The sequence below is a fragment of the Drosophila bipectinata genome, chromosome 2L, assembly GCF_030179905.1.
Source record: "Drosophila bipectinata strain 14024-0381.07 chromosome 2L, DbipHiC1v2, whole genome shotgun sequence".
NCBI lineage: Eukaryota > Metazoa > Arthropoda > Insecta > Diptera > Drosophilidae > Drosophila > Drosophila bipectinata.
Genome location: NC_091736.1, coordinates 18,953,204 through 18,966,044, shown reverse-complemented (window position 1 = coordinate 18,966,044; position 12,841 = coordinate 18,953,204). Strand labels below are relative to the sequence as shown.

General features: G+C 50.2%; 1 protein-coding gene across 1 annotated transcript in view; it reads left to right on the top strand.

Annotated features, from left to right (window-relative positions):
* Tmtc2 (Transmembrane O-mannosyltransferase targeting cadherins 2) overlaps window positions 1–12,471 on the top strand; it is a 32,888-nt gene extending 20,417 nt beyond the window's left edge. Inside the window, exons 4-12 of the mRNA XM_017251712.3 lie at window positions 5,756–5,842; window positions 6,711–7,266; window positions 7,319–8,402; window positions 8,459–8,573; window positions 10,733–10,818; window positions 10,882–11,270; window positions 11,336–11,420; window positions 11,482–11,639; window positions 11,707–12,471. Coding sequence (XP_017107201.2) covers window positions 5,756–5,842; window positions 6,711–7,266; window positions 7,319–8,402; window positions 8,459–8,573; window positions 10,733–10,818; window positions 10,882–11,270; window positions 11,336–11,420; window positions 11,482–11,639; window positions 11,707–11,880 — 2,734 coding nt within the window. The 3' untranslated portion in view covers window positions 11,881–12,471. The remainder of the gene's footprint in view (window positions 1–5,755; window positions 5,843–6,710; window positions 7,267–7,318; window positions 8,403–8,458; window positions 8,574–10,732; window positions 10,819–10,881; window positions 11,271–11,335; window positions 11,421–11,481; window positions 11,640–11,706) is intronic.
* Window positions 12,472–12,841: the final 370 nt, after the last annotated feature.

The window sequence follows — 12,841 nt, the reverse complement described above, 5'->3', positions numbered from 1 at the left end:
TCAGTGCCACGAATCGAATCCTGATGGGGTGTGGGTGTGTGGGGTGGGGAAAAAGTGCATTTCGTGTCACGCGGTCCCTGTGCATTTCCGCTCGATTTTATTGCAACTGCAACAGCTCCTTTGCCCCGTGCCCGTGCCGGTTGGGTTGTGTAATGTCCAGGAGTCGTGCTGCCATCGATTGTGGTTGCGCAAAGTTTTTAATTATGTTTGTGGTTAGCAATTGGATTTCCTTGCCGTCCACCCACAGAGGCCCCAGTCGCCCCAGTGGCTCCAGCGGCCCAGGCGGGCTGCCGTTTAATTACTTCGCATGCGGCTGTAACACTTTTTGCAGGCGGTCGCCGTCAGTCCATGTTCCGATTTGCACTCTATTTGCGAGGCACTCGCCACTCAGCACTGTCCCGCGGGCTGTTTGGGATTCGCGTCAAAACTGTTAAATATTCCATGCCAACTATTTAACTGATACAAAAAACGCCAGCCAGGAATATGGTGGTGCGAATGCAAAAATATCGTAAATATTTGCCATGTCCACATGCACACACATACTGATGGCCAGTAGCGGGAGTGCAAATATGAAGCTTGTTTCCACTGCGAGAAAATGGTTCCGACAATGGTCCTTCAACAGGATATAAAATACTTGTAACTATTTTCAAGGAGGACTTTTAGGTTTATAGAACCCTTGTAGTCTTGCAAACTAAGCTTACTTAGGAAAAACTATAGTTTGCAGTGCTGAAAAGCAGGCAAATCAAATGCGCTCCATGGCGTATGCGTAATTATAATTATGTAATGCAAACAGCATAAAGCACACAGATACACACACATACAGATTCAGACAAATAGATACTTTGCGCGAGTGAGACGGAGAGCGAGAGTGGCATCCTGCTCGCACACATGGACACATGTCATTTTAATTAGCATATAGAGCAACACGCATACGCCGCGTTGGTCGTCGGACTCAATTTCAAGGCACTTTGGTATTTGGACATCGCAGTTATAATTGTTCAACAGGCTCACGCAAATGTGGCCCGAAAGGGTGAGGGGAGGGGAGTGGCGAGGGGAAGGACATGGAGGAAGGACAACGTACGACAGTTGCGCATTCAATTAACGCAGCTCAAACACACACACACACTCACACACGCTCGTTTACGCACACTTTAACAGAGTTTGTAACTAGGCCGCAGCATCCTGCCTGGCCCCTGCCCCACGCCCCTGCCATATGCCCCCCTCACACAGTGATTATCGAGACGCTGCGGATTCCACTCTTCCAGCTTTGGCTTTGTTTTTCGGGCGCCAAACATTTTTGCATAGTAAATCCGAAAAGCATCCTTTTCCCCATCCTGCCGCCATTAAGTGTTTTGGGTGTCCTGTGCGTCCTGTGTGTGTGTGTCTATGTGTGTGTCTGGGCGAATACATAATTAAACGATTCACAGTTTCGGGCATTTAAATTAAATTATGGCCCTGGAGAGCCAAAGGGGGCGAGCGGAAGGCGGACGCGCCGCGCTATCGAGCTCCGTTAATAGACAGATGCTAATTATTACCTAATTATTATTTATGTGAGGCCCAGGACGAAATTAATGGTTGCGCAAGGCGTTTGAGGAATTTCTTTAAACACTGCCAGATTCCTTCGATCTGGAGGCCCATAAAGCCTGCTTTGTATTCAAATTTCGTCGCACTCTGACTTCGAGACCGAGAGCTGCAAGCGGAACTGCGGCACTTCTATAATTCGCCAAAAGCCGCTCAGACAGGTTTTCACCGGAAGGACGAAAGGACGACTGGACGGAAGAACGGCAGGACGAAAGGTGCATGGAGCGAGGGCGTAATTGTACGAACTGTTGGGCAAATGTTCAACGAGTTATAAAACCGAAACTCGAGGAAAGCCCCAAAGCGAATGAAAACTTTACTGCAGGGCCAAAATATGAAAAGTTTTCCTCAAACAGCCACGTCCTCGAATGCACATGTGTGGGCGGCCGGTGGGCGGGACTGGCTTTCTCTGATTAGCATAAACCTGCCAAAAAAGTCGGAATCTGTTTCTGACTTTGGTTCGAATCTGCACTCGTTCACTGAGAGAAAGGAATCTCTAAAGTAAAACGACATTTCGTACCAATGAATGATAGAACTCATGTATTCCTAAGGGAGATTATTGATCAAGAAAAGAGGATTTTGAATTTGAATGTCTGTTTTCATTTCCCTGAAGTTTTGTTTGATTTTAAAACCGTCAAGTGAAGAGTTTTTGGAAACTTTGTTCTTCCTATTACATATACGTATGTAGTTTGGAGCCCATAAAAATTTAGGCTTCCCCCCCACTGACCAAAACTGACCCACAGAGCTCAGTGCGGCTTCTAAATACCTCAAAAAATATTGGCAGCACCAAAAGCTGACCGGAAAGTCAGGCCAGACTGCTTCAAATGGCCCGAAACCCGAGACCGGCCTTCCCACCCACGTAGTCCTTGCTCCAGAGCACTCCACCCGGCCTCCATGTGTTGCAAGGCTTACCTTGCACATATCCACACTCCACACAGTGAGTGGGGGGAGCATTCGTATTTGGCAGACTAAACGAGTTTAGTTGGCCAAACATTATCATAACTTGGTCGTTTGCAAGCCGCAATGGAGTAATCGTTTCATTTTTAAAACGTTTTCGGCATTTTTACGGTACTTTCCGTTCATTGTTTGGATGTCCGGCTGAGGAGGGCAGGGTGTACCAGTGCGGGTGAGAAAGTAGAGCCAGGCTCACGCCCAGGAAAGACTGTCTTTTTGGGGGCTTACTTAAAATGCAGTGCACTGCCGAGGAGGCAACGCTGCATACCGCATAATAATAAACTTTCACTTTTGCCAGGGTTACTGAACCGAAATCGCCAGCAATTTGGGCCCCCAATGATTGCACACCTCTGGGCGCCCAAAAGGCTAAAAAAAGGTCTGCCCTTTTGGGCTGGCGGGCTGGCTGGCTGGCGGAGGTGTGTCTGTAGGGTGGCGGGCTAACCCCTTTCTCGGATCTAGAACACTGGCCGCAGGTGTCGGCATATAATTAATTTTATGCATAATCAAGGAAAGTGAAATAAAAACGCCTATTAATTATAGTTTTTGCTGTCAGCCCAGAATAACTTTATTTCCGAGCGAATGGGGGAGGGTCCTGCCGTTCTAGGGGGGGAATTAATTCAATGCGCTTAAATTTCACGTCTATTAGTCTCCCGAGTCCTGGGCCAGTTTCTAATTTCAGTTTCCGTGCTGTTTTTGGCGTTCGCCGGCAATTAATTTGGAATTTTAATACCCAAAGTCGCTGGCCTACGGACTAATCCCGCCAAGTGTGTCCTGCGGAGTGACCCTGTAACTTTTCCGCCCGCCCAGATGGATCCTTGCCGGGTCTCCAGTTGTTCGAATTGCACCCAGAGGTTACGTGACCTTCGCTGGATGGCGCAACATTATGTGGAAGTTGGAGAAACACCTGGATCACCTGGACGGAAGCGGGCACTGTCAACTGCAGAAGTTGCCAGGGCTATATCCTGGAAAAAAGCGTGTGGCGGCGAGGGGTGGCAGAGACCATTAGACGACACAATTTACTAGGTCAGCAAAGGATGGCAGGTGGCAGGGCAATAAAAACAAAAGTGCCAACTGGCATGAGGTGAGTGGCATGGAAAGTGGCAGGCAAGTGGAAAATAGGAACTACTGGAGGCAGGACTCAGGGCGGGAAGAGTGGGAAGTGGCTAGTGACAGTCTCGAACTAGTGCAAACAGTTTAAAGTGCGACCCCGTCTCAGGTAATAAGCCTAAGTGGAAATTTAATCAACAATAAACCAGCAACTTCTAAATAGACAATCAAAAGGGAAAGGACGAACAACGAACAACAAGACGAGGGATGTAATGACTATTATGCCTTACTTGCAGAGTGCTTTTCCTAAATTAAAAGTGGCTGAACCAGTAGGAGTATAATTGTAATGATTATTAAAATGAAACAAATATTTACATAAAATATTTCCTCCATTTTGTGGCAGGAACTTGGCCCAAGCCGATGAAGAGCCAGTTATTTATGCCGTGGCCGTGCTAATTACAAAAATAAAATATGATTTATGGCAGGACGAAGCAGCCCGACTGGCTTTCCCAAAATAAGACATGTGTGTGGATGGGCCAGATAGGAAGGAAAGATGGGAAGTGTTTCGGGCGAGCAAACAAAGGACCTTCTTCCTCATAGAGACCTCAAGTTGTGGGCAATTATTTGCGGATAATTGGTATGCGAGTCGCTCGCCAAATGAGTTGACAATCTGGAGGGGATGATATCGGAAGCCCCAAGCAGGGGGCTGCCCATATCGCCAGATCTCCAGATCCCCAGATGAGCGTGTTAAGCAGGGCCGGCAAATGGGTCGGAAACAAACGGCAGGCAAATCAATCAGGCCAACACACACAATGAAGCCAAAAAGAAGACCTCTCTCTATCCGGACAGGGCTCATCATTATGGCTCATTAGCAAAGCAATTTCGACGGGTGTGTCCTGCGTGTGGATATATAGAATTACTTTGTAAGTGTGTCTGGGCCTCTCGCCTTTTCCCATTTTGTTCGCCGGCTTACTCGCATATTGAATGCTGCTAATTTGGTCATAATCCGCCGGGTCCTGGCCCGGCCAAATCTCTCGGTGTGTCAACGTCGACAAAACTATGCCATCTCGCTAAGCCCTCCGCCCAGTTCCGCCCCCGATTCCTAAGCCTAAGCCAACTGCTTATTACTCGCATGTACGTTGTACAGAAAATATAAGGAAAAGCGCTGGAGTTGCGCAATTTTGTTGGCATATAGTTGGGAGTTTTCTTATGTAATGCCTGAAAGGACTGTTAATTCCTTCTTTATACGTTCGATTAGTTAGTTTTTCCATATAATAATTGAAGCTTCTTCTTGGTAAGGGGAACTAGAGAGGATTCCTTACTGGCAGTGAGCAGAAACAGACCAGAATGGCTTAATCTGAGGTCTGCAAGGATGGTCTGCTTGAAAGACTCTTAACAACCACAGTCACAGGTACAGGTTCAAGCCACGCCAGTGAAGGCTGTTGTTAGCCTTTATTGTCGGCAACTGCTGCTGCGACTCTTAATGTCAACGACGTGGGGTGGCCTCCCAGGACGAAATGGGAAGAGATCGGATCCGGATGCCGGAGCTCGGAGTCCGGCAGTATGCCTCGCCTGTTGACGTTGGCAACCGCAGCAACAAATGGGCATAGAGATGGGGAAACGCAAGAAGGGACCTGGGAAAGGCTGAAAAGCGGGATAAGCAAATGCAGTAGAAGCAAATGCTGAGGCAACAGCAACAGACTGCTGGCTCTCATTATGTGTAATGGCTGTAGCAACATCATCAACGGCCAGTAAACAACAACAAAGCCGGCTGCCATGCAACAGCAACAGCAGCAACAGGAACAATAACAATTCCGGGGTAGGGGGCTTCAGGAGCAACTGCCGTCATGAAGTCCGAAATGACAACAATGGAAGGAAGGAGGAAGTCATGAATGCAATCCACCTGCACATTGCCGGCGAAAGCCAAGGAAAAGTGGAGGAAAGCTGCTGCCAGCAGTTACTGGAAGTGGCAACAAAAAAATAAACATGATGGGGCAGGCCAGGCTGGAGTTGCAACCTCCAAAGTATCTGAAACGAATGTCATAACTTTCTCTGCTCTCTTCTATCTGAACTTTGCATTTATATTCTCAACTTGATCAATAAATAGCTCTACGTTTCAGATTCCTGTGAAAAAACAGTGACTAATCGATTGCTTTTCCCTCTCCTTCCATTCCAGCATGGACTACACGTGTCTGTTCTGCTGCAGCCTGGCCTTTGTCTTGTATCTGAACACCCTGAACGCCGGCTTCGTCTACGACGACAGGTAAGAGTCATTTTGCCGCCTGAGTTATGGGTGGGGAGGGGGGGGGCTCCGGCAAGAGCTTCCAGGGAAATTTATTAAAGTTGCGATAGCAAGTAAACACACACTCGCACGAAAGTCGTTAGAAAAAGTAAGCAAGGAGTCGCCTGCGGCATGCCATGATGCTGCAATGAAATTCCAGTGGTGCTTAAAATCGAATTTCAGCCTGCTAACCACCCACACGAACACACACGGCACCACCCACACTCGCCCCACTCACCGACCCAGAGACACTGATAGGAAGGCGACTCTAGCGACTTTAGGCGGCATTAGAGTGGCATTTGTTTATGTGAACCAGTGGCGGCGAGCAGGTGAGACAGTCGGGCAGGACTGGCGGCCCCCACCCCTTCGGCATTTCCATGATATACGAGTTGTCACGAACGCCCCACCAAAATCCTACAAAAGTCCGCCTGCCGTGCGTGAGAAGAGTGAAGAGAAAGAGGGGAGGGACAGGGACGGGTAAGGGGACGAAAGGAATCCCGAAAAGGACTCCCGCCAAAGAGCAAAATGCAAGCCAAGGTACGAGTGTGCGGTGAATGTGCGGCGAACCAAGCCAGGATGCCAGTCGATGATGTTGCCATTGTAGTTGGAGTCGTTGTCGAGGTTGAAGTTGCACAGTTACTGTGGCGAAACTCGAAACTCGATTTAAAATTTAAGGTTCTAGCTTAGAGAGTTTTGCAGGAGTCCTTGTCCCGGCTTCGGAAGGACATGCACAATTAAATGGCACAAAGTGCAAAGGTCCTCATGCTTAAATATTTAAAATGCATTGAAACAACTCGGATTATTTTTTAATATTCCCATTACTATGTACTATTCTCTTATACTTCCGCAGACGTGCCATTCTGGGCAACGCAGATGTGTCGGGAGGCGCTCCATGGCAGCGGAGCTTCGCGGACGACTTCTGGGGCACGCCGCTGACGGACAGCGGCTCCCACGGCTCCTGGCGACCTCTGTGCGTGCTCAGCTTCCGGCTCAACTATCTGATAGGCGGCGGCTTTGCGCCGTGGGGCTTCCACCTGGTCAACAACCTACTCCACTGCGTAGCCACCGGGCTGGTGGTGCAGGTGGCGCGCACCCTCCTGGCCTCCGTCTGGGCGGTCCTGGCCACGGGCGCCCTCTTCGCCGCCCACCCTATCCACACTGAGGCGGTAGCCGGTCTGGTGGGCCGGGCGGACGTGGCCGCCTGTGTCTGCTATCTGCTCACGTACCTGAGCTACCTGCGGCACATACGATGGCGCGAGTCCGGAGACCCCCGCCAGTGGCTGGCCTTGGCCTGCACCCTGCTCCTGGCCGTGGCGGGTCTGCTCTGCAAGGAGACGGCCATCACGGCACTACTCGTCTGCGTCCTCTTCGATGTGATGCGCGGCCTGAGCGGTCAGGTGGATAAGGTAAGTCGAAGGACACTCCCAATCCAACTGGTATTCCAATCGCTACTTTCAGCAACGCCTTCGATCGGTTTGCATTGTCCTGGGAGCTCTGGCGTTCGGCATCTATGGTCGCCTGGTCATCGTCCCGGGGCCTCAGACGGCCTTCTCCACAGCGGACAACCCCATCGCCCGCACCCCATCCCTCTGGACGAGATCCCTGACCTTCCTCTACCTGCCCGTCTTTAACTTGAGGCTACTGCTGCAGCCGCAGGTGCTGAGCTTCGACTGGGGCATGGACGCCTTTCCCCGGGTTACGACCTTGTGGGATCGTAGGAATGCCCAGTCCGCCTGCTTCTACTCCGTGCTGGTGGGCGTGGCGTGGCGCAGTTGCCGACAGCTTCTGGCTCGGCCCAAGGAGGCGGCCGGTGCCGGCGCAGCTGGATCTGCTTCTTCCTTTCCGCAGTACCACATTCAAAAGGTGGCCAGTCGCAAGTCCCGCTCCAAGCGCAAGCGGCTGGCCGACTCCAAGTACCAAGCCTTTGAGGCAGCCTACCATCATCAGGATGCGCTTCCGTGCCGCGACTGCAACAACAACAACAGCAGCAGCGGCTATGTCTACGAGGGAAGTTCCTCTCATGCCCAGAACCATACCCAGACCCACCACCTCGTGTCTTCCGCCTTCCGCGGCTCCCGCAGCAGCAGCAGCTGCAGCAACAGCACCAACAGCAGCACCTCCAGCGCCAGCTCCCACTCCAGCTCCAACTCCAGTGCCAGCTCCCTGTCGAGCGGGGGCGGATTCCCCTGCTCCTCAGACTACCAGCTGGAGAGCCTGTCGCCGAGGAACCGGCACGCTATCGTGCTCCTCATGTCCTGCAGCTTTCTGGCGCTGCCCTACCTGCCCGCCAGTAATCTCCTCTTCTACGTGGGCTTCGTGGTGGCCGAGCGGCTCCTGTACCTGCCCAGCGTGGGGTTCTGCCTGCTGGTGGGCTACGGCGTCTCCAGGCTGATGTCCTGCTCCCAGAAAACGCGCTGTGCCCTGCTCCTAAGCTTCAGCGTTATCCTGGCCGCCATGAGCCTGAGAACCGTGAGACGGAATGCGGACTGGCGGGACGAGGAGAGCCTGTACAGGAGTGCCATTGCCATAAATCCGCCAAAGGGTGAGTTGTCCTTCGCATCATACCATCAGGATAACTAATAGTTTTTTAATTTTTAGCGCTCGGCAATTTGGGAAGCGTGCTCAGCTCGCAGGGACGGTACGAGGAGGCCAAGACAGTCCTGCAGAAGGCCATCCGGTACAGACCCAACATGGCAGATGTGCATTTCAATCTGTGAGTATTCTGCGACTGCTTTTCTATGAAAGACATATATACATTCTTTGAATTAAGAGTCAGCACTCTGAAGCAATGAGAGCGTTGTACCCTTGGATGTTTATAGAAGGTTTCTTTACTTTTTATTCGCCCACATGTGACATTCAAAAGCGACTGGATGATGGGGTAAATGAATGGAGTTTCCCCATCTGTGAAAGCCTCTGTTCTACCATTTTTCCCTCCCGGCTGTCTGCACTTCGCCTGGGTGCGCATTTTGCGCGGCCATTTTATGCATTTTATGCGGAGCATCCTAGTTATGAGACTCCTCCCTATCCGCGCGGCAATACAATGCCGAACTAGCTGTCAAATGAAGCCCATTTCCCTTTTGGTTCCGTCTCCCTCGGAGACACGCACCAATCCCCCAAGTCCTCCAAGCCGAGCGACAGCATCCTTCTTCCCGCTTTTCCATTTGTGTCCTGCTCAGGGCATTTGCGTGCCGCTGTAGAACTATGCGCATTTCGTGATGCATGCACAGGGAGAAATACTTATATGCGTTACATTATTTTCTAGGGTTTCCCCAATCAGAATCTCAGACCTTGTGCAGGCTCCCTATATCCTTGTTAATGAGGCCCCAAAAGGGAACTAATATCGAATATTGATTGCCCCCTGAGTCTGATCAAGATAATCTGAGTATTCTGCTTGTGTAATAGCCGGGATGCTCGACAAAAGTCCTTAGCTTTCACACTCTCTCTCCTTCCGTCGCGGCGTCTGTCAACGTCTGACAAAGTCTGTAAGCGTCCTGTGTACTGCGCTCTTCTTTATCCTGGCGGGTCCTGTGTTTTGTCTGCTGTCTGTTGTATGCCTTCCCTTGTCTCTTCGCATTGCATTTTTGCTCATTGCGCATATTTCACAGCAGCCAAGCGACACAACGCAATGAAATGCAATGCGATGCGATGCGATGCGACATAACGGGCCAGAAGAAAAGCCATCGGGAAAAACGGAAGTACAACGCCGGAGAAAAAAAGGACCCAATGAAAGAAAAGTGAGCGCGGAGTTGTGCTTTGAATATTCTGTGCGCCATTTCGAGTTCCTTTTTTACCGCCTGTCAGTCAACGTCAGGCGGCTTGTCGCAAGCCAGATTATTGCTTGTAATTGGAAGGGTGCATCCCTCCCCCACGACCCACGGCCCACTCCCCATACCCGAGTCCTGGCAAGTCAATGGTTCAGAATCGGGTCACACGGCCAGGACCGCCATTATGTAGGTCCTGCGAAGGCAAAGCCAGGCTAGAAAGGCGAATCACGCGCTAATCGAAAATCAATGTTGTCGGCCCAACCATGGCTTCCCCCAAATCCTGCGGATACACATCCCCATCTAGTACATACATTATTTACTCAGATCAAATCATCATTGGCAATGCTCGCGGCGCTCTCGCTTGTTTGCTTGACTGACTCCCTAGTTGTGTGTCTGGGCCCTGCATCCAGGCCCGCCTCTTCCTCTGACACCTTTCGCCAGAAGGATTGTTTTTCAGCAGGAGGAGCAAGAGCAAGACCAGCAGCAACCAAACACCGAAACCAGAAAATCACTGAGCTGTATAATTTGATTTTTTACTTTGCCTAACGTCAAACATTCGTTCTTTATTGTTGCTCTGGTTGTGTGTTCTGTTGCGATTGTTGCCACTGACAGCGACCTCCCACCGCATTCAAAAAAGTCAGTCAAAGGACCCTCCATCCTTGGCCAGCATTTGCAGTTCTCTCGAAACCGAGTGCAGAAAGTGCCAGGCAGGAGTGGGTTTGAAGCCTTAAGCTTGTTGGAAACAAACTAATTAAATGAGTTCTTAATAATACATTAGCCTGAAATAGCATAATAATAGCAGTCTGAAAATCAAACTAAACTTTAACTATTAATCCTTAAAGTCTGATTACTGCAGTCTGAACATTAACTCAAATAAATATATATATAATATTCACCCTTCAAGCTTGTCTGTCTAGTTTCTTTAAATGTATTTCGAGCTGCTCCTTTAAGTAGCAGCCCTTCAGCTCGGCAGGCACTCCACCAGCCAAGCTCCAGGGCCCCGACAAGAGGGCAGTCCCTCCGATTTAGGCGCTCTAATTAGATCACAAGAGCCCGACAAGTTCAGTCTATTAATGTCAACACTTTCGCTCTCGCTTTCTCGCTTCAGGGGCATCCTGCACCAGAACCAGCAGGACTATTTAGCAGCCGTCGAGTGCTTTCAGCGCGCCATCAAATTCCGGCCGAACTTGGCAGGTGAGTGTTACCGACACAGTCGTTCAAAGGGATGTGCTTCTACCCCCTCCTCTTTCCCAACAGCGGCCTACCTCAATCTGGGCATATCATTCATAGCCCTCGGCAAGCGACAGCAGGCCATCGAGATCCTTCAGGCTGGATCCAAGCTAGACGGAGCCACTGTCCGCGATCGTGGGGCCCACGACCAGGCCAGGAGTTCGGTCTACTTGCAGCTGGGAGCGCTCTACGTGGAGCAGGGGAAGCTCCAGCGGGCCCTGGCTGTCTACCGGGAGGCTCTCTCTTCCCTGCCAGGGGTTCTCCAGCAGAGAGAAGTGCTTTACCAGCGAATAGGAGATGTCCTGGGACGCCTGCATCAGTGGGACGAGGCTGAACGCCACCACAGGGCGGCCCTCGAACTGCAGCCCAATCAAGTGGCTGCCCACCTCTCCTACGGCATCACCTTGGCCAGAAATGTAAGTAAAGGAGTCTTTATACCTTGTGGGAGTTACTTAAAACTGAAATACTTTATTCCTTGCAGAGCAGTCGCGCCTCGGAGGCGGAGATGTGGTTCAAGCGGGCCTTGCAACTGGCGCCGGAACAAGCTAGTGTTTACCATCATTATGGTGGGTTTATTATCCGATATAATAAGTGCAACAACAATGTAACAATTGTGAATCCTTTCAGCTGAATTTCTATCTCTGCAGTCGCGGCACCACGAGTCCGCCATTTATCACCGCAGAGCCGCGGAATTGGCGCCCCAGGACTACGCTCTGGTTGTGGCAGCTGCCACTGCCATGCGACTACTGGACAGAAAAGTGGAAGCTGAAATGTGGTATCGAAAGGTGAGGCATTCAAACTACAAAACAGCCAGAAGGGATCTTGAGTTAAACCCTATTTCCATCCAAACAGGCTGTGGCTTTGCGGCCGGATGACGTCCACGCCCACACCAACCTGGGGGCCATACTGCACCTTCTGGGACGCACCAATCATGCGGCGGCCAGTTACAAAGCGGCCCTCCGGCTCCAGCCCGGAGACGCCATCACGCTGGGCAACCTGGCCAAGCTCGGAGTGACGAACGTCTAGCGAATCAAACGATAAAGTTAATTAGCCGCAGGGCAGAGCACAGATAGATATTTTTGTAATGAAAGCGAGAAGCTAGAAGCGAGGATGCGTTAGATAACTCTAAAGAATTTATACAAAGGACTTGGAAACATATGTATATCATTTATTGTAGCTGGCAGCCGTGTAAATAACCAAGCAGCGACCAAGGAATGTCAAGCAGAGTAGATAGAGAAACGGAGGAGACTAGGTACGAGCTATTGACACAGCTATAGATATTCTGTAACAGATACAGATACAGATACGGACAAGGAGATATAGTCAGTGGAGAAGCCACAGAGAGAACAATAATTAAAATATCTAGCTGGTAAGATATCGAGTTGCTGTACAGCTAGAGAGTGGACCGATGGAGTGGTTACTACCCGTAATGTGCTTAAATATCTATGTAAATTATTGTAAATACGAAACATCCACGACACAAGCGGATGGGTCTTACTATTGACTATATATATACGAATTATGACTTGGCTTCTCGAGATTGCTTTGTCCGTTGCGTGTACATTTTAGTTAAGCAAATAATCATACCAATAAAGGGATGTACGAACTGTGTAAAGATATGGCGAGGAGAATATATCTTAACCAAATTGAAGAAATCAAAATGCGACACTCACTGGGCACTGGGAACTGGGCACTGGGAAGGGGGGTTTTATCTCAAAGTCTAAATCCGAGTTTACAAATGGTCCAGGAGGACACTGCATTCCTCCTCATCTCCACCACTTGCAGCAAAGTTAAGCAGCCAAGAGAAATGTTTAAAGTGCTCAACTGGTTCCTTTCATATTTAAGCTGAGCCCAAGTACAAACACAATCAATGTCACAATTTTCGACCCAAGCCGAAGACGAAGATGCTCCTAAGGATAGAAAGGACTAAGGCGAAGGGCAGCAGAGCAGTAGGGCTCCTCAGGGCGCCACTTAAGCCGCCAACAAC